At 35.9% G+C, this 22,500-nt stretch overlaps 1 protein-coding gene across 1 annotated transcript in view; it reads left to right on the forward strand.

The window, feature by feature from the left end:
- VTI1A (vesicle transport through interaction with t-SNAREs 1A) overlaps positions 1-22,500 on the forward strand; it is a gene marked incomplete at its 3' end in the record, with an annotated part of 57,295 nt that overhangs the window by 31,496 nt on the left and 3,299 nt on the right. The window contains exons 5-6 of the mRNA XM_008949439.1: positions 14,472-14,549; positions 20,871-20,891. Of these exons, the coding sequence (XP_008947687.1) occupies positions 14,472-14,549; positions 20,871-20,891 (99 nt within the window). The remainder of the gene's footprint in view (positions 1-14,471; positions 14,550-20,870; positions 20,892-22,500) is intronic.

Here is a 22,500-nt window from a genome sequence, read left to right on the forward strand (position 1 = left end):
TTCCATCAGTGTTGTTATTGGTGCTGTTAGTTTTTTCATGAGAGTTGTGGGTTTTTTCTATCATTTTATATCTCCTTGTGCTTAATCTTACATTATTATTTCATGTTGCTTTTTTGGCATCAAAATAATTTCTAAGGTAAGAAATTAGAGTCACTAAGACAAGATTGCAGCTTCTTTTATTTGTCAGGGAAGGCAATGGAATAGAAGTGAACATGCAGAAGTTTTTTCAACTGGGTTAAAAAAAATCCCTGATATAAAAACAAAAGAACATTGAAAGCAGCAGAAGAAAGGTAACAAAAAAAATATTTAGACAAATTTCATCCCAATTAGCTTATAGATGAAAGTCTCATTTTTAAGTGCTATAATCCATAAAAGAAAAATAACTCCTGGTTCAAATGCTGAGGTCTGTGTAGTGTGCTACCAAGTTTCAGAGGGAAAGTGTTTTCAAGGTCTTTTCATGAATGGTGTGTTATGGAATGGGGTCACTCAAAAAAGAATAATTACAGAGTGATCAGAAGATTTCTTTGAAAAGATTGTGCTAGACCTTCTGTGTGGTTTGTGGAGGAACAGAAATCAGTTTTGCTCCTAGGGTGTGCTAACAAAATGTATTGTGTTTTTGCAGTTACTTCTATCTTTGCCCCAAAAGATGCACGCATCACCTCAGCGGTGCACTCAGCCTCTGTAAGGTCATTGCCTAGAAACCAGATCTTGGAGTTGTTAGAAGCACAGCATACTGCTGCACTGTTTGACCAATTGCAGAAGTTTAGTTTTGAACTCTAATGAGTCTTTGCACATCTTCTGTCTTAGCACGACCAGTTGTTAAATATTTAATTCATCATTGATTGTACCTCTTTATGTGCTTTTATGAACTTATTTATATTATTTTGTGTTGTATTTTATTTGCACTCAGCCCTTCTTTTTGTATCAAAGTATAGAGTTATTAGGATTCATTTAAGGAATCCTTTTTCACCCATTATGTAGTGTTCATACTGAGGATCTGTGATCTACAGTAATTATTTATTTGGAATACAGTAATTTGTTCCTGTCAGCACAGGGGCTAGCTTGTTGTTTTAAACTGCTGACTTTTGTTGTTGTTGGCATACTCCCTAATACAAGTTGAACATCTGACACAAATCTATTTGTATGACAGTTCAGATGAGGTGGGTGCTGTGGTGCCTAACAGCGGGATTCGGGGTCCCCAGGACAAAAGTTGACTGAATGCCAGTGTTCTAGTAGAACTTGTTTGTGCAAGTAACAGAAGTAATCCGTATTCCTCAGATGTGTGTATCAAACAGACAAAGGAGAAATATGCATGCACACAATTCTCTTTGAGATAATGGATTAGTAGTTTCTTCTTAATAACAATGGGGCCTATCTACCCCCTGAGAGCAGTGGAAAGCTGACTCCAGGAATGTTCCTACATGAAACTGGAGTGGTTAGGAAGTTCTTAGAATGTTACTCCCCCTTTAGCAGGTAAGTGCCTAAATAAATTATTCAGTGGATCTGGTTTGTGGCTTTCTGACAATTTCTGCTTTTATGTTTTTCTGTTTAGATAAACCAATTCTGATTACTATAGATCTGACAGCTGATTCATAGTAAAGTGGAAGAGCCAATCCAGACAGTAGGTCTTGACTGGGTTTTCCAGGGTGATACAGACAAATGTGTCAGTCTCAGTGGCCGTCTATAGTAATACTGTTTAGGAAAAAACATACTATTTTCTAATGATCCCCTGCAATGATTCTCCCAGGATAAAATAAGGTACCGAAATAACCTCTTTTTGATGAGGTGGTTAGATCAATAATGTGAAATGCAAACTAGGAATGCTAGTGGCCTAGCAAACACTTTTTAAAAAATCACAGAATCCTTTAGGTTGGAAGAAACCTTTAAGATCATCAAGTCCAACCATTAAGCCAACACTACTAAGTCCTCTGCTAAACCAGATCAGAATCTGTCAGGGTTGGAAGGGACCACAAGGACCCCCCAGTTCCAACCCCTCTGCCGTGAGCAGGGACACCTCCCACTAGATCAGGCTGCCCCGAGCCTCATCCAGCCTGGCCTTAAAGACCCCCAGGGATGGGGCCTCAACCACCTCCCTGGGCAACCCATTCCAGGGTCTCACCACTCTCATGGTGAAGAACTTCTTCCTCATGTCCAGCCTGAATCTGCCCACTTCCAGCTTTGTCCCATTCCCCCTAGTCCTGTCGTTACCAAATAGCCTTAAAAAGTCCGTCCCCAGCTTTCTTGTAGGCCCCCTTAATATAATTATAGAATCCTTTATGTTGGAAGAGACCTTTAAGATCATCAAGTACAACCATTAAGGTACAATAACTGCTTTTCATCCCCAAATAAAAATATTTGCCATGTCAGCTATATGCAACCATGTATCTCGTTTTTACTGCTTAACTGTGGAATTTCTTATGTTTTGGAGTTAATGTTCAAGTATCACTCATTTGGTTTAGTGCAGGACAAGGTTTTCCCAGGTTGATGGCCATCCAAACTATTAATTTAGTCTTGAATACTACTTGCTAGTTAAAATGTGATACTCCAAGGGCAGCTTTACAGGCAGCTTGATTGTAGTTTGATACTTGGAAATTCTCAGGGTATCTTTGAATATGAAATCATTGTTGTTTTATAAAAGGATTTTTTCATACATGACTGTACTAGTTAACTCGATCCATTTACTTATAAGGATCTCCTGGAAGGCCCTAATTCTTGCATATTTCTCTCATTTATACATTTACTGATCTATTGATTCAAATTCTGTGATCGTATTTTTATGCCTTTCAAAATCAAGGTAAACGTATAAAAACCTAAATGATCTATCATACAGTACATCCAAGATCAGCTGTTCAAGACCACGGTTTACTTTTTTCGCTTGATCTTTCATCAGTCTTACCTCTTGAGTTCATTTGTATCTTTTATTGAACTTTCTCCACCTCTTGCAGAAAGTTTCAACAAAATACTTCCAACAAGCAAACTGATGTTCAATGAATTTTTGAAACAAGAGTGTATTGATAGATTTTTATCATTGTGCTGCCAGTAATTGCCCATTTGTGATCAGTCAATGGTTAAGTAATGTTTTAGGTCATGTATTAGCAGGTATATGTAAAAAAAAAAGTATAAGCTGTCACCCAGTGTTCACCTACACTTATTCCCAGAGCACTACTTCAGAAGTCTTTGAAACTGTTGTGATCCTACTATATCCCTTCTCCTGCAGCACCATAAAGGTGCCCACATTAACAATGGAGAACGATAATGGAGAAATGACAGCATGAGCTCTTGAAGACGGCCGCTCTTGTATGTGGTATGATGAGCAAGGTTAGGAGAAGACCCAAATATCTGACCAGGAGGGAGGGAACCAGAGAGGAGTGGCAAAATGAGTGGTGGGAAAGGGAACAAAGTAAGTTTTGTCACATGGTGATAGAAGGAGGTTACGTATAGTTGCACTGGAGAAAGCATGTGATGAATTGGGGGAAGAAGGTGCTCACTGTGAAAGGTGTAAGTTGGAAGACTGATGAATGATATGGAAAAGGAAAGAAAGAACGAGCAGCAGCTACATCATCTGAGAGTTGAGAATGGTGGCTGTCATGCTCTGTATCTCTGTGCGAGTTCGTTTTTAGGTTGAAACTTTAACCTGAGCTTATTACATAAATTTGTCTAACCCTGAATGCTCAGAAGTCAAAAATCCAAATGTTGCACACTTTGATTTTTTTCCCCTTCTGTTCCTTACATTCTTTCTGTGTTGGTTTTGGATGTCAGGTTCATGAATTGGAGTTGGAAATATTATGTTTGCCATATGCTATCAAACTTTGTTTCTCTTTTTATCAGATCATCTGTATTTGATGCTAACAGCTTTGTTATACCAGAGGTTTGCTAAACTGTGCCATACAAGAACAGCTGGTGGGGAGGAGGGACAGATGTTTGGTCAAATGATAGTGGGCCTTTCTTGCACTTCAAAGGAACTGAGTGGAGGTAGAATATGACTATAGAGTATAGTTCTATTTTTCTATTCTGAGTAATTTGAATATTTGCTGTAGTTTATTAAGAGACTGAGAGAACAAATGACCTATATGAGCAGAAATTGGAAAGTGATTCATTAGATAATCTCTCTTACTGTAGAATTCACTCTGTAAAGATGGTAACATCTGAATTAATTTCACATTGTCAATATGTGCCACATGGAAGAAATGTTACAAAATTCTGTGATACAAATTAATTGCTTTTGATATTTTAATTGTTACCTTCTTTCTTTGGAGCTTCACTTCAGTTTTGTTCAAATGAAAAATGAGATAACTTTTGAATTTAATCTTTGCCCTAATATTGAGATCTGAACATCTTTCTTCTTGTGCATGAACGCTTGTTCAGTTGCTATTTAAATAAAAGCAGTATTATGTAAGCAGTTTCCATCAAGGTTTATTAAGTACGAAGATCTTAGATGTACCTTAACTCCCTGAACTGCTGATCATCAGAAACTGGCAGCGTCTACTGAAATGAGAATCGTTCCATCCCTGCTCTGTTCCTTAAGATTTCCCCTTGTTATCTATTAATGGCCGCTCTAGGAGGCAGTACAAGTTCTGGACTAATTGAAGCTTTGACTGATGTGGGAGTCTTTATGCAGTCTTAGATAAAGTGAAGGTTTTCCTTAAGGTTCACACTACATTGTCTTGACAGAGAAAATCTAGGCAGCTGTAAACAAGATCAATAGAAATGTCTAAGCATTGTTGGTGACAACACAGGAACAGGGACAGAACAGAAATACTCAGTGAATTTTTTGAGTTTGGACATCAATATTTACTGGGAAATGAGCTACTGCCAGTATTGGTGTTTCTCATTACTCTTTCTGTTGTTATGTTAGTCCACTTAGAGTCAGATTTTCTGACTGTGCTCTAGGTAAGGCGAAAAATAACAAGTTAGCTGAAGCCTGTCTATCAGAAAGACACTTTAAATGCCAAATGTTTATAAATGTCAATACTTTGTATAAATATACTGCCTTTGTGTTACATTGTTTTACAAGGCTTGAGACTTAGTTTCTGAAGAAATAAACCAAGGAAAGGGAGAGGTTGGCATGGCTTAAATGTATACAAATATATGCATTATAATAATAGCTCATCCTTTTAATGTACTTTAAGAAATTAATATTGTTGTATTTTCACTGATGGAAGAGACTGTGGGACTCAGATTACAGAGGCAGTATAAAAAGGAGGAGGACTTCAGTTAAATAAATTTTAGGTAGTAAATTAGTTATTGACTTTTATCTCTGGTAGTGTAAAGCAAGAACTGCTCATCATCAGCTTGTGATAAAACTAGAAAATACTGTATCTGAACACTGGGCTAGTATTTTATCATATTAGCTATTGATTTAACACAGCATGAAGCAACTGGTTCTGTCCCGGTAGTGCCTGGTGGGGAGCAGTGAAGGTACAGATTTACTCCTCCTTCAGTCTGCTGGGAACTTCAAAGCCCAATTGTGACCACTTAACTGCTAAAATTAACTACTAGACTCAGACAATTTTTCTCTTTTTCAGGCAGAGCATTGTGTGTGCTAAGTATGTATGATCTAGGAGGAAGGAAAGGAATCCCAGGTAAATCATGTCAGGGCAAAAACAAATTCAGAAAGTATGGACAGTAAGATCCAAAAATCAGTCTTGAATGGGCTGTATTATGCTCAAAGTATTTTTCAGTTTCCTTTTTATTAATCAATAGTTTGAGTTAATGTGCTTATGGCCCAAAATACTTGCATTGAAATACACAGAATGAGCACCACATGGGTATATGTTTATGCAAACCACCTTAATTATGCTATTTTTCTATTTAATTATTCTTTGCATCAAGCAGTTTTATTTTGTATTTAATGATGAGATTAGAAATTATCCCCTGCTACTCTCATTGACTATGGTTTTTAATATTTATTATGATTCATACTTATAGGGCTCAACTGAAATTGTGTTTATTCTGTATATTATTTTCAGAAATTAAAAACTGTGTTTTTGTATGAGTGGAAAAATGTCTCTGGAAGAGTGTGTATGCTCAATGCAAAAAGAACAGTGCCTAAAAACAGCTTTTTATGCACTGAAAAGTATTTTTTGAAAGGCCTGCTTAAGTTCCTTTGGTTTAAAATAGATCCTATCAGAGTGGCTCAAATGTAGGTGGGAAAATTCATCTGCCTTGGAAACATTCATCTGCCTTGCCTTCGTTCTAAGTGTCCAAAATGAGATCTGTCTTTATGCCTTCCTTTTGTTTTTTTTACTCTTGGAGTTCACAGCGGAGAAAATGTGTAACTTACTAATAGAACTGAGCTCTGTAGCAAAATTGTACTCTTAACAGGCCTAAAAGCCTGAAAAATACCATCTTTCCTTGGCTTTACCAACTGTTGGAAGTTCAGGGGATGGGAGAAATGAGAAAAATGGTAGTAGGGTTGAAGTATGGCAACTGTTTCAGCCCAATGGTAGATAGAGTATCATTACAGTTGCTGATCCTGCGTAGTGTTTGGCGGGAGGGTGGAGGTGCAGGCTCATAAGCCAATTAAGTAAAACTGGAGGAAGTAAATAACACTTGGAAGCTTTTTTCTGGGAAAGGAAGAGCTGGTGGAAGGTACCAGCAGGTGTCTTGTTACTGTTAGTAACAGGAACATTTCCAGGTGGTAATACTGGCTGAAACAAAGATACATTGACTGTTTCATGCTTTGGTTTATCTGAGATGTTTATTATTCTTTACCATGAGATAATTAGCTAAAGAACCCAAAGCCTCCTTAAGTTGTGGTGGTTTTTTCTTTTTCATTTTTTTTTTTTCTTCCCCTTTTTGCTTCCCTGTCCTTGGGAGCACTCTCTTTAAAAGTTGGCCTTCATAGAATAAACCTCTCCCCTCAGAGGAAAATGGCTCCATATTTTCATTTGCTCAGTTAATCTGTCTGTTGGTCCAGCACACTGGAGTTTATCTTCTGCCTCCAAGATTTAGCAAACATTTGTGTTAATTACCAACCTACAAACAGCATAAAATCTTTGGACCACAACATAGTCTGAAGTACATGACCCTGATATGTAGCTGCGCCTTGTTCTGTAAATAGCACTTGTTAGATAAATGATTCAATGAAGTTGTATGGTAATATGCATTACTTTTTAAAAAAGGAATGTAACAAGCTTTTAGGAAAAAGAACACAAACCACTATAATATAAGTTAGATCATTACAACAAGGAGATGAATTGAGATGACCAATGAAGGTTTCATAAAAGAAACATAAACTTGGTGTTGTACTAGAAAAAGGCACTTACAGTTCTCTATTCCACTGGTATCCTTAATTTTCCCCAAGCAGTAATTTTGCGGAGAAACTTGTAGCTCTTACGTGTGTACTTGTGACGTGCATGTGCCAGTTCTAAGAGCAAATATCTGTTACACACAAGGTATTTTTCATTAATCAAATTTTTGTGTTAATGCTTATGGTCCAAAATACTTGCTTTGGAATATGCTGTTAAAGCATACTCAGAATAAGCTTATTTTTGTAGCATAGTTTTGCTGATCTTTAAATTGAAGTTATTAATATCTAGCAGAGACTTCTATAGAAGAACAGCAGCCTCTGTGACAGTAGTGATTGACTTTCAATGCATGGCATGACTTTTTAAAATCTGTTTCAGGAATGAGAGTCTTCTAGGGCTTCTTGTTGAGACTGAATTGTCTTAAGTGATCATATTGACATCCTTAAATATTTCTGATTAGCCTGATCATGAATTTAGGGTCAATTTTTCTGTCAACGATACTCGGTTAATTCTTCCTATTAACTGTTCCTGTTCTTTGCATCCAAATTATTTTTTGTTGATGACACAGTCTAGATGTGTCCCTTTTGCCTCAAAGGGTGAACTTATGCTATGAATAACAGATTCTGTCATACTTAGTCTCCCCTACACCCAAATAAATAGCCAAGTTGTGGATCACTTTGAACCTGTATCAGGTGTGGTCTTACAGTTGAGGTATCCTTATTTTTGCACTGTTGCCTGATTTGGGGAGAGAAGGTGTTTCCCCCCCTCTCACACCTTGTTCTTGCCTTTTCTTCCAGTGTTGCTGATTGAAATGACTGTGGCAAAGAAGGGCCTGCAAGCTGCAAAACCTTCGGCATATATTTGTCTGATTTTTGGGGGTTTTTTTTGTTGGTTTGGTGTGTTGGTTTTTTGTTGGTTTTTTTTTTTTTTTCTCCCACGATGTTTGCTAAATATATGTATCAAGGTAAAGGACACTTAACACCAGCCAACGTTTAATTTAGTGAGCTAGACTATCAGACTGCTCTTTGAACGTGTATGGGGTGGTTACAAGGGAGCATTAGGCTTTTCTGGAAGGTGAATCCAAGAAGGAATGAACTCGAGTGATCTCGTGCACAGTGTTGAGGAATTGCCATTGAGTGAATAGGCCAGTTGGTTAACTTAGCCAGCTAAGCAGATGTAGAGATGGATTTTGTAATGAAATACAGTAGTTTGATAATGGTCATTCTGAGGAATAAGTAGAAAGGAGTTGTATAAAATACTGAAATTAGTGTTGTGGTAATTCAAGCAAAAAGATGAGTAGTTGTAATTTAAAAAAATAATTTTTTATATATATATATAAAAACTCCACACTAAAGGTGTTTAACTAACACCAGACTATTCCTTATGTTCGGAGAGTGCTAACCAAGCCCAAGCAATGCTAATCCGAGGTTTTCCTTATTTGGATTCGTAACTCCTGTACGTTATTATAGTCTCTTCTGTAGATGTGGTCTTCTTAAATTGGAAGTGATCATGGTGAATTTTTGAGCATCACTTAAAAAACAGAAGAGAGGAGAGGTCTGTTTGTTCCAGACCTTCGAAGTTTGCAAAATTTTTCTTCTTCTAGATTAAGTTTAAAAGGCAGAGCTCAGGTAAATATAAGCTGTTTTTCTAAATACAAATATTTTTCTCACAATAGAAATTACCCTCTCTTACTCCTTAAATTCACATAAGCAGTGACTTGCAGTTCTCTCACAGGTTGCCTGTTTTCTCCCCTAGCTACAGCTGTATGTAGCAGGTTCAAGCATTAGCCATGTTGGTGACATAGGTAGTCCACTGGTCACAAGTTTGAGATGGAAGTAGTTTTGTGGGCAGAAGCTGCATTTTTCATGACCAACACAATACAATGTTGCATTCTCATGGGAGTTTGCTTGACCTTCCTCCCTGCCCTCACCCTATCATGACACTAAAAGCGTGTTTGATGATGATTATTGAAAAGGAGAGTTATAGACCTGTTACTTTTACTTGGAATGGGTGATAGTATCTCTGAATTTGTTTCACATTACCACTTGAAGTCTGATTTCTCTCTGCTGTTGTAGGAAGCTGACAACATTTGGCAGAGGGGCGCAATAGAGGTTTGAAGTTGCACGCTTCTCTTTTAGAGCTGCCTGCAATCTTTTTGTGTGCATCAGGAATGGCAGGCAAGACTGGGGTGGCTTGGACATTGACTTTTGCCAGCCAGTGCATACTGTTGAATTGATTCTTTCAATCAAAAGTTTCATTGGAGTTATAGGATAGTTTTTGTTTCCTTTTGGACAGAAATGTATCTTTTTTTTTTTTTTTTTTTTTATTTTCATAAGGAAGAGCTTGAAAGTCAAGCATTGCATCAGGTTGTGTGTTAGTACAATGTAATTGTTTTCCTGCCTCTTACACATAATCCATGAAAACAAAGTTACTTAGGAACAGGGCAACCCCTTGTGAATTTTGAAGTGTCTAGCCTATTGTTCCTGGATCATTTTTACAGAGAAAGGTGCAAGTTTTGGAAACTGAATTTTTAACATAACTTCTTAAGCAATTTCGATTACTTTATTTCCTGAAGAAGTGGTTTTGTATTTCTGTTTAAATATAAGCTTTAAGATTCGGTAGGGTCACTTATTTTTCTTCTAAATTTGTTCAACTATCTTTTCCATTTGTGCTCATTAAAACATACTTAAGTAGCTGTTCCAAAAGACAGAAATGAAAGTATACTTTCTACAATATTTAGCAGTCCATTTGAGGATCAAGTCACATATTTCACCTTGGTTTTACCCAGAGCAATGGCAAAACTGACCACTGTCAAAGAACACAAAATCTATTTTATTCCTACAAATTATTTCTAGTGAAGTATTTTTTTACATCTTTTAGGGCCAAATGCTGAAACAAATTCCTGAAGATGCTTTTTTAAAACAATTTGTATATAGTAGGAAATCCTAATGAATTTTGTATGAAAACAGATGTTTGTGGATAAATAAACCTTGCTGTTTGTTTACACAGCTTTCACCAAAACTCCGATCTGTTTAATCTGTTCTTAAAACGTTGAGCCTGAAAAACGGGGAATTTAGGATGAAAGGATTTGCTGGGCCTTTTGTCTGAAAGAACACCTAGTTTTGCTTGTCTGTTCAGGGGGCTGCTTGGCATTTAGGAGGGGGAAAGCCATTCTTTAGTTCAGGTATGAAAAAGTGTGATACTTCATATCAATTATTTGACTGATTGCTGAAAGTGTGTTGGAGTGAGGGGGCATTGGCTAGGTATGGCCTTCACTAATGGGAACGTTTCAGAATGTGGATGGTAATTAAAGTATAGAATGCGGAAAATTAGGCGAAAATGGAATAGAAATGAATAAGTATGTGTTCTGTTGTGCAGATGTTGGAAAAAAAGATTATTTTGGGTACCTCTATCTACATCTTATTTGGTTACCATGCAAAAAATCAGTCATACGCCATGTAGATTGTGTCTCTTCCCAATGCCTTTTCTGTTTTTATGTTGTGATGTATCTGTATAGGTAGTAATTTAGCAAAATATCCTGTCTGCCAGGTGTGGGAACTAGCTGATTGTATTGTAATACCAGATCATTACTTAATTCATAAGCAACCTAGCCTAGCACATGGAAAGCATTATAAATCTATTTACAGTGTGGCTGGTCTGATGATAACATTGTATTAAATTCCCAGGTGAGGCAATTTAAGCAATTGCTTTGCCATGTGTAGGCCATGGAAATTAACTTCTCGTATGCTTTAGTAATAGACGAACTTCATTGGTATGCTCAGATTAGTAGTATAGCAGAATTCTTACAGTCTGGTTACATGTACCCTGCTTCACATGTAGAATCATACAGGGGGGTGGTACTGCAGATCACAGATCTTAATTAGTTTAAGCTGAGTTAATTCATTTCAATTCTAATTTAACTGGGCTTGCCTATGAACACATTCAGTTCTATTGGGAAATGTTAAGGCTTGGGTCAAGTAGACAGATTGTTTAAAGCCAAATTGCCAGACAGAACTGAGCAAGTGTATCTGTTTGAACAGGGCTTTAAGGAAATCACCCAATCAGTATGCAAAAATCCTGTTCATAAACCAAGAGAGATCTGCCTGGAATCAGAAATTCTTCCTTGTCAGAAGGTCTGGGTACTGTACTACATTTAAAACAGCCCCTGAAACTTTCTTTTTCTTGAAGTTCTTGTAGAAAGTAGCTTAACCCTTTTGTGTCATTGTGCATTCATTAGGATGCTGCGTTAGAGTGGAAACACATACACTGAGTTAAAAACACTTGTGTGCTTAGACTTTTTGTATGTGTGTAAAAGAAAATAAAAAATACAAGGAAAACTTCTGTATATGGCAGACCTTTACAGACAAAAAAACTGCACATAGAACCTCTTAAACCTATATTGAGCTGCCCAGAAGTGCCTTGGATTACAAACTCTGTAAAGCTTCTGTCTTTTCTAGAAACATACATATAAAGTACCAGTAGACAGTGGTAACTGACAACTAAGACTAAAAATGTTGACAATTTCTTGATTTGCCTGGTTAGCTTATGTATAGAAGTCATTAACTATTTATAAAATGCATTATGAATTGGGTTCCTTCAAACTGTAGCAGTCTGTGTGACATTTCCAGCTCAAACTATCGTTCTTGCATTTGGCTAAAGTACATATTTATAAACAGCTGATGGTTATGAGCTAAAAAAAAAAAAATCTAAAAATGGTTTAATTACTGAGTTCAGATGAACTGAACTGATTTTGATAGTCACATTTAAAAGTATTAGCCAATATTACTGTAATAAAAATAAGAATAGTAATTTGAGATATTGATATTTTGGACAAGTCCTGAAAGAACAAACGAACACTTTTGTTCAAAGGCCTTTCCTTTTATATTATTGATTCATTTGGTACTGAAACTGTGATCAAAAGTAGTATCAAATTATTTATTGATTATGGCAAAGCGTTATACCTAATTGTTGTCAAAGGGTTATTTCTTTTATTATAATTGCTGATTTTTCAGATCATAACATGATCGCAATTAAAGAACAATCATATGAATATTTTTATTAAGTTCAGTAGTGATGATATAAAGGATTACAAAGGGCCTGTAAAAATTGTACTGCTATTAAGATTTCTTCCTTTCCTGTGAAGAATACTGTTTTTCCTTTCTTCCATGCAAGCTCTTATGAATGAGAATATCAGCCAGTTAAATCTTTCAAATAAATGATGTGTAACCAAGGACCATCTTAGTCTCTACATATAATTAGGCAACTTGTTCACTGGAGAACAAGCTCATGAAGCATCATGCTCCTCATCTTAGTCTAATAATGATAAATACATTCAAGGCTAACAATCAATGGGGCTGAGTAATTTTGTGCAACTGGGAGAGATTGTGCAGTTGAACTACTAGACCTCAAATGGTAAGATTGAATCTTTATCAGAAAAGAAGATGAGATATTTATTGGTATATGTTTGTAATTTCCTTCCTTATTTGATGTGTATCAAATAAAAATAGGAAAATAATATAACTGAGCAATCTATGCCAATTTGTTGGCTTTTTGGTGAAAAAAGAGAAAAACAAAACCTATCTCCATATGATATTCTTGCATACTGTGGAGTGTTTTAGTCCCCCATAGTGATGAAATGAATAATTTAAACAGGCAGCTCTGATACCACAGCCTGTTTAAAGGTTCTCATTTCCTTTAATGCTGTAGACTACTTTTAGCTTGGTTAGTATGAAACTGTGACAGCTGAGATCTCCAAAAGATTTGGCACAATTCAGCTCTTGTAGTAGATCCACGGTATGCTTTGTCCTTGCTATGTACATTTGTAGCTTTAGTTTATAATCTAGATCTGAACACAAGCAACTGAATCCCAAATTGGTAAGCATTGTAACAAGGATGATCATAATAAAGGGTGAACTACACAGGATAAAAAGCTAAAACGTGTTGCTCTGAGATGAGCAATACAAAGCTCATTACACTGCTAGGTTCCTAGCTTAAGGTGTGACCCACTTTCAAGATTCTTTGTCACAAAGGTAATGAAGTTCCCTGTGCTCAGTACCATTTCCAGTGGGTTGTTTCCTGTGCTTCAGTCCAAGGCACATTTTTTTTGTGTGATTGTCCAAATAAGGAAGGTTTGTGTTGAGTGATTTGGTTTTGGTGAGTTTCTACTGGTAGTGACTAACACGGCTGAGTGGGAAGGAAGCTGCCATCTGTAAAGGAAGGCCCTACAGCTTGGTTCTTCCAATTCTTGGGTTTCTTCTTCTGGTGAAGTGTGAAACTGGTGATAACCACACTCAAATATAAAAATATTTTAGACAATACATTAAAAATCCTTTCTCTTTTTTAATGGTAAGTGTAGGAATATTAACTTGACTAATGACCTGTTAATTGGCTAACAGAGAAATCGGATGCTGGGCTGGTGGACTTGCCCATTGCTCTATTGAAAGCTATCCTATCTTAGTAATCTTCAGGCATCTGCTTTTCATTGCTTATCACTTGATCTAGTTTTGAATCAATATGATGAGCAGTTTATGAGCAAATCTGGTGCTCATGAGCTGTGAATAACATCTGATCTAATGAATGACTCAGTTTTGTGGTGTTTCCTTGAACTGTAGTTTTCTCTCCGTTCTTTTGCACTTTGATTTCTGGTCCTTTCACAGTAGGCCTTCATAGCCTTAGCAGCATAGAAAACATTTGTTAATTTTCTACATCTTTATGTTTGACCATTTTTATTATATGTGTGTTGTTCAGGGTTTGAGTTGTTTTTTTGATATAGGAAAAGTTCAGTATTCCCTTCCTATTTAATGGCATCGCCGTGGTGTTATGCTGCGTTCTGCATCCAGCTGGCGATGTTCTTCAGAAAAATGCATTTGGTTCCTGTGCATGCATTTCATCAAGGTTTCTGGTATTATGTTGCCTCTCCCAGTAACATGACTACTCTCAGAACTGGGATCACACGTTATGTATCTTGAGCTTCATTGAGGCTGCTTTCATTGCTGAAATGCTGAGGATGTAACTGTCTTAGAAGTGCTAAGTTTTTGTCATGCAGATTTGTCAAAATACAGCAGCTGAAGAACTTTTTAATAACTTTTACTTGCAGATTATTTTTTTTTTTTTTATCAAATAGGTATCCATTAGGGGGCTCTCGAGGTTTAAGATGATCAGCCTTGATACCAATGGCTTCGGAGCTTTACTTCCTAACCCTTTTTTCTTTTTGTTTTACAGAAAAGGTCACGAATTGCCTACAGTGATGAGGTGCGGAATGAGCTCCTGGGGGATGACGGGAATTCCTCAGAGAACCAGGTAGGATGCTAATCAAGAAGCCCTAGTGGGTGGCTGGAGGGTGAAGGAGGTCACTGGCACACTGGGCTTCTCAAGCTGCTCCTTAACAGCATTAGCAACAACTCATGTGGAAGTGATACTGTTTAATGCAAAGCCGGGGTCTTAATCAACTTCAAAATGTTTCTTGGAGATCTTACATTTAACCCTTTAACTTGTGATCACTGTCTGCTATCTTAAAAAAAATCTTTTCTTCTCTTTTCTTTATTATTTAGTACTTAAGAAATAACTTGAAACGCGTTGTTTGCCGACAAAGCCAAGGTCTTCACCTCAAACACATGTAAAAGGAATAAAATAGTACATAATGCAGCTTTGATAATAATGCAGTATAATTAAATCAACACTGGCAGGCAAAACAAATGAAAGTACACTCTCAGAATTAGGCAGTACCCCACTCAGTTTCCTTGTGTGACTCCTTCCCTAAACAGATTTTCTCTCCTTGTACCAAAAACATAAGTTGTACTAATAAGAGCATGCTTTCAAAATGTGTGTTGTATTAGAATGTGGAGTGCAATCCATCTCTTTTAATGAAGGGAAGTTTGATAATCCTGAGGCTTTTTTAAAATTCTTGTACACATATTGTTGTTCTGGACACTACAGCCAGGATCCTGCTACACTACTGAAAATCATAATGGCAACATTATATTGAGGGGACTTTAGCCCACCTGTTAATGTTTCTTTTAGTGCTGAAACTTGTTTCACAAGTTCTGTTTGAAAGCAGAATGTTTCTTTTCTCTTTGAAAACCCAGTCAGCTCTAATCAAGGCTATACATTTTGAGTTAGAAGCTAGTTGTAAGTATTCTTAAATATCAGATTTTCTCATATGATCAGCTATAATTTAAAATATTTTGGTAGTGAAAGTGAAAATTGTTTAAATGTTTGCTTGATAAATACAATATTAAATAAGGAAATTAATCAGAACCGTGTTCTGAAATTTTTAGTAGCTTTTACCCTGAAAATAATCTCAATTCCACAAAGGATAGAAGAAAAGAAAAACTTGGAGACTTATCTCAGTACAATGAAATTTAAAACACAGACCCCTTAAGCCCTAACCTTATACAGTATTTTAAACATGCTGTGTAAGTTTTAAACTCTGTAATAGACTTTAATGCATACATTAATGAAATTATACACAGCATACAATTTATCTGTAGATGTATAGTTTATAGCAGCTTTCATATCTACAAGAAGAGTAAAACATAAGATATTAATCTTTGTACTTATATGTTATAGCAAGGGGAGATTCCAACATTTGAATAAAAATAAAGGGATTTTATCCCTAAATAGTGAATTTACGGAAAAGATGATTTTAGGGAAAAGAGTTTCACAGTCCACATGTCATGATCATGAACTCTGTCCTGTGAAAGTGTTAAGATTCTCACTTATTTCTTTTAAGGTGCTGCTATTTTTGCATTTCAAGAAAAAATTGTGTGAATTCAGACATAAAAGGGCAATTGTGATAAGAAGCTTTACTTATAACAGAATATCTTATATGTAGAGATGAGATAAAATATTTTATTTTCACTTTTTAAGGAATGGTTAAATAACTGATTCACATGTCCACTTTTAAGAGTTACTGGCTTTTTTTTCTAAGCTTGATGGAAGAAACATGGTCTCAGCTCAAGGAATCAAATTATATTTTCAACCATTTGTTAACATGCGGGTTTTTTCCTTCTGAATGACCACTTACTAAGTGGAAGAAAATTTTGCCTTTTGCCTAAAAGAGGAATTTTGTGTAGTCTTTTAGTTAATCAAAATCCCTTTTTATAATTCAACTTGAAATTGTTGCCCTTATACTTTTTAAAGTTCTGAATTTCTTCCGTGAAAAATGTTAAGAAATATCACCATAAAGGAGTGACCTAACTTCTTTTAAGTATGTGAATGCCAGTATGTTTGTTTTTTTTTTTTTTTTTCAAGTATTACTTGCGGTGTTCCAATAATCAGTCTCACAGTCTCTTTTTCTTATGAAATACCATTATTTGTATTAGTGCTTACGTAGTTTTGGCTACAAGGAGTTAGTACAAAAACTTCAGTGTGATATTAAGCTTATCAGAATGTACAGCTACCCTGATCAGGTGTAAGGTTTGGGTACTTACCATATATTGAACATGTTATTTAAATGTATTTAACTCAGTAACCCAGTGTCTAATACACCTTCACTCTTATACATTATGATGTTAATAGAAAACTGAAATATATGGTGAAATGATGGTCATGTGTAGCTTACAGACATATAAAATATTTGAAGTTGTTTCAAATCCTTGCTTTCATATTGTCCAATGGAAATAAATTTAGGCAAATGGACTGACCCTTATATTTGAAAGCCTTTTATTTCTCAATCAGTCTGGATTAGGTTAAATTAGTTAAACCAAAAAATGGTGGGTTTGTTTTCCCCAATTCAGTCACCAAACTGAAGAGGGAGAGGAGAGAAGGGATTCCTCTTCTGACAGAGGAATTGTTGAAAATTGTTGCCATCTCTGAATTGCTTCTGTACCAATCCACAAATATTGGTAAAATCTACCAACAGAAGTGCTGAATATCTGGTTAGATTGGCGTATTACCCCAGGGAAATGAGAGATCAGATACACGTTTTAGGTATGGTCTTTGTCATCATAATAAACATTTGCATAATCTGCATAATGGTTTTGGTAGAGGGAGAAGACAAAAGGAACTTCATGTGTACTGGCTAGCATGACCATATTAAACATCTAGAAATAAATGGAGCAGTAATAGAAAAATAAACAGTTTGGATATTTTATTCAATTTCTTGGGTTTTTTTTAGCTGAGTTTCAAAGGTACAATTACAGCAAACTACAGCCGAGTAATAAGCTGTAATGAATAGTCATGGCTATGAGTTTCCAGTTGTACTCTAACGCATAAAGTACAAAGAACAGATTGAAGAATTAGCAATGATGATTTATATTTAATCCTCTTCATTTTTCTAAAATTATTCCCATAAGTGGCAGTCATCACGTGTAGTTAACAAGTTAGAATACAGTTATCTTACGATGCTTATACCAAGATTTAACTAATTTTACCAGATAAAGCTTATAGAAACTTCTTGTTAGAAGTTATAAGAGTTATCCAATTCTGCTATTCAGTTTCTTTTTAAATAAATGCATCTTTGTTTGATGAGATAGGTAGTGGCATAGTGCTCTGAATTCATTGGAGTTTAGAGAAGTCATTGCTTAGTATAAGTTTGTTTCTTTATTTGAATTGTGCGAGAGTAGTCAGATGACACACATACAGAGGTTGAGAATTAGGAGATGTCCCTGTTTGGGGAACAGCCCCAAACCCAAAAACCTACTGTGTGCATTGGTTTGTTATTTATTTTCCATGAGTGGTCTTAAATGGGTTCTGTTGCTTTCAAGCCTTATTTGTTATTCTGGCCACCAACATTTATCAAATCCCTTTGAAAGTTTTGAGTTTTTCGGTGCAGAGATACACTACTTAAAGTTGTGGCTTCACTTCAGTAATCATAGAACTGTTTTATGTGGCAATTCATATGTTTTTTTAGAAAGTACATGTTGGGTTAAAGGAGAAATCCTTCTCAACAAAAATAGCATCAGGTACAATATTACCAACTTTATTGAAATGCAGTCGTGTCCCTTTCTCTTGCGCAACTCTGTTCATTAATAAGTTTAAATAAATTTGCATGAGGTTAAACTGCGTGTCTGTATACACACACATTGTATATGTGATTTGTGGTGAACAAATATTTTGTGGCTACTTAATTTCTGACTACAAAGTTGTGATAATATTAGATTTGGGCTTGCTGTGCATAAAGTGTGTCAAACTTCAGCTACAGACCAGGGGGTGAAGTTGGTCAATTTAATTCCCCAAGATCTAAAGAAGGTCGGTATCATTTCATATAGCCCTGGCAGAGCAGATCATTACCAGACACAAATCTGTTCGTTACATGCCGAGGGTTTATAGCAAAATAAATAGACTGTCATCATAAGTTCAGAAAATTGTGTGTTCGACCCACGATAATGTGTAAAGGGCGTTTAATAGAGTTCAGCATTTATTCGTTATCTATATGCGGACAGAGACGGCGGTAGCGTTATCAGCTTTTTAAAAAAAAATTGGGCAGTTTTCTGCGTCACGTGACCTGCCTCACAGACACACACACACAGACACACACGCACACCCCATCTCGCTCCCTCGCTCTCCGCGGCTCACTTTTGATTTTAGTCACAGCAGAAGGCTTAGCCACAAGAGATTCCACTGGTTCAAACCAGCGTAAACCAGATTTTTTTTTTTCAGCCCACAAAGGAACAGATTACCTCTTGTATCAAATTCTGTATTGCAAAAAAAAAAAAAAATCTTTGTTTCCAAAATATGCTGATTATCATAACCTAAAATGGTGGCTGCACGCGGCTTAGCGCTGTTTACAGTTGAGCAGTGAGCATAGGAAAAATAACGTTTCAAAATAGAAAACAAAAGGTAACACATTTTTGTCAAGAGCATTGTTAAATGGGGGAAAAAAATACATCTTTTGTTAATTTGAATGAATATCTTTCAGCCACTGTATAGAAAAAAACCTCTCCCGTTACTTAGCTTAGCTGAAAATCCCATGCAGAGCTTAAATTCAGCCATGCAGCACAAACAAGATAGAACATTTTTGTTTGGGATCTATTGAAAAAACAAATGTGCAGCATTTTAAAACTCTCCTTGATTATAGCAGGGTGGCATGCCCAAACAGGCTCTATTGGGGGAGAGTAGTTTTAAACTTTGGCCCTTTAAGTATCATAGTCAACTGAAGAATGGTGGCCTAAGAAAGAAAAGATAGCTATGTGATCAACTCCCAGATCGTCTCTTTCTAAAGAGCCCTAATGTTTGCCTTTTGGGGGAAGAAAGGGGGGGAAGATCTGGAGAAAGAGACCAATTTATGATAGGCCAAGCACTTGAATTTAAGCGCCGGTTTGGCGGACAATGCCGTTTTCTTTATAGCAAATTCTAGCAAAGTTCCTTTCGCTGCGCACTGAAGAGCCGTTTCAGTTTAAGTCCGTGTGGTAGTAGCCCTCCTAATTACACCTCCTTCCAGCCTCGTTGCCCACTGTGGGAGCGGGGTGAAGCATACCTTCCGTTTTAGAGGAGCCCTATGGAGGTTCTTTTGTTTCCTTCATGCTGGCGAGACTTGATTAGTAGTAAACATTCTCAGCTTACATACGTGTTGAAAATTAGTGTTGTGAAACTGTAAGTGAAGTAGCAGCATAAACTGAGATAATGATGTAGCTGTTGTAATTTTGAGTTCAACTGGAATCGGTGAGAGATCTGTAATTTTTTATAAAGAGCCACTCTTACGCAGACATTTGTTGTGAGTAATTATACGTTTTGTTCCAGTACAAATAATTTATCTGTCTCTCTAAGGGGAGAGCATATTACAACATAGCTTGATAATCAGACTGGGGGTTTATTTAGTTTTATAGTAAACCTACCAGAGCAATATTATTCATAGTGTTAGAGTGTGTTGATTTACGAGTATAAATTGTTAAATATAAACGTATATTCTATATAAGTATACACACACACTATGTGTGTATGCAGGCACACACTGTGTGATGGTCTAGGATTAAGAATCTGGAATGGGTCTTTTTTGAGAGAAATACGTTTTGTGTTGTTCCCTTCTTTTGTCTATTTTTAAATGTGCTATACAATAAATCATACTTCTGAGACGTTTAACTAAGCTGCTTCATTAATATTTTTTTTAAACTGGGAAAAAAACCTCTGTGTGAGATTCAATAATAGAATTAGGTAATACAGTTACATTAGAATTCAGGTATATAAAAATTGAAATACTGGTTACATGCTGTAAAGATGCAGTCATCTATTAATAAGTTAGATCTGCTGGTAAAATAAGAAATCAGTTGTCACAACTAAAATATACAGAAAACATTCTGAAAACTTGTATATACAAAACCACTTCAGCTGTACAGTCTTCGAAGAGAGGAATAGTAAACTTGTTTTTTTTCTTTATAATATAGACTTCTATGAAGTCATTCCCCTTTATTTCATGATGGTGTCTTAGATGTGGTTTAAAAGAGAATTTCACACTATTCTCTTTGTTTAATGTGACAGTGTGAGAAAGTGATCTTTATTCGTTCAAAAAACTCTGCATGTAGTCTATGTTTAGGTTCTTTTAATGTGTTTGTCTGTGATTTTTAAATGCTAAACATGTAAACAGATAAATTGTCAATGTTAATTCTGTATCCTGTCACACAACTGATCTTTCTTTCCTGCCATTTCTTTCCTTTTTATCTTTTTTGTGCGTTCATGTTGCAGTTGATAAAATTACGTGAAGAGGTGAGTACTTTCTTGCTTTTTGTTGTCTAGCTTTCCCTTTAAAGCTGAGTTTCTAAATCTGAAGTAGATCTTTTTGTTCATTGTTGCAGGGAAATCTAAACAAAGCAGAAATATTGATTACACTGCTTTAAAATATTCACTGTTGTGCCTCTTTTTCCCTAATAATTGTATACTTACATAGGAATCTCTAGATCAAGCCTTAGAAATTAACATTCTTTGATAGTGGAAATTTTTTTAAAGGCACAAGAAAAAGAAGGGGAAAAGAAAAACCCTATTATTTGATCTCTGCTAGAATACCATGATCAAATCAGGTACAGTAATAATCATGTTTGCATCACAAAATCTTTGATAGGTTAAATACATTTATACAGTGGTACTGAAAGTGAAAGCATTGCTTTGGTAAAAACCTGTGCTGAAACACTGTAAATGTTACACAGTATTTCACAAGGTTTTGAGTTGGGTGTGAGATATTCAAGTAGCTTATGTGTTGTATTGGATATTGTATACCCACTGAAAATACAGTACAGATAGACCTAGGCACACATATCAATATTTATTATTTATTTGTGAGTGCTGTAGATCTGTAGGTGTAACACTAGAGATCAGTATTCCAGAACACCTTTCTTCCAGTTATAAAACGACTCATAAATATTTAGAGAGAGAAGCCTGTTTTTAATGGTCAGTTCCTCAAATGTTTCAGTATATTTTCTGAAATTAATCTCCTCTGTTACATACTGCTGTAGCAAAGCTGGTATCTGAACTGCTTTTTTTTTATTATTATTATTTCCCAATAGCTACCAAAAAGAAGGTCTCAGTAAAGTCAAGATTACTTATAGGTCAGATTTCTGAAGGGTTTCGTACGGAGAGTTTGAACCAGTGAAGTATTTGAATAAATATATTTAGAAGCACAAGCATTTTCACATCACATATTTATCTGGTATCTTCTTTTTGAAACCTGTGTGCCCAGACAGATCAGTAATGAATACTGAGCTCTGCAGGAAAGGATTTGTAAGTTTTAGAAATGGTGATGACAAAGAATTGTAAAGTAACCAGATTAAGGGCAATTACAGGGAATTCTTAAAAACAGTAAGATGTTTGTGATATAAAGATTCTTTCACTAGTTCCCTGAATGCTTTATTTTCCCCTCTTCTTGTGGAGCTGATATTAATATGTTAAAGCTACAGAGTAAAACAGTTAACAAAAAAAATTAAACAAAATAAACATGTAGGTACATGAAAGCCCTCCCACCACTGCTGAGCTCCCCTCCCCAGTAGTCCCTGTATTTAAACAGATGACAATATTGTTGCAAGGGTTTGTGTAGCCTGATTTCTGAGATTTTCAGAAGGTTTGTTTGTGCATCCCTTTAACAGCACCTGCACGTCTGCCTCTGTGCTTCTCTAAAAGAATGTAGTAGGATGATTTTTGCTTGCAAACATAGATTACAGCTTTATAAACAAATATTCTTAATTTGTAAATTTGCTCTGAAAATTTAATACATAAAAGGAACAAAGCTGATACTTAACTGCTTTTCTTTTTGAAATAGCTATGAAGGCAAATAAAAATATTCAGGATGTTATTGCAAAGGGCTACAACTTGGGAGCTGTACTGA

Source organism: Merops nubicus, unplaced genomic scaffold (genome assembly GCF_000691845.1).
Source record: "Merops nubicus isolate BGI_N331 unplaced genomic scaffold, ASM69184v1 scaffold25960, whole genome shotgun sequence".
Lineage (NCBI taxonomy): Eukaryota > Metazoa > Chordata > Aves > Coraciiformes > Meropidae > Merops > Merops nubicus.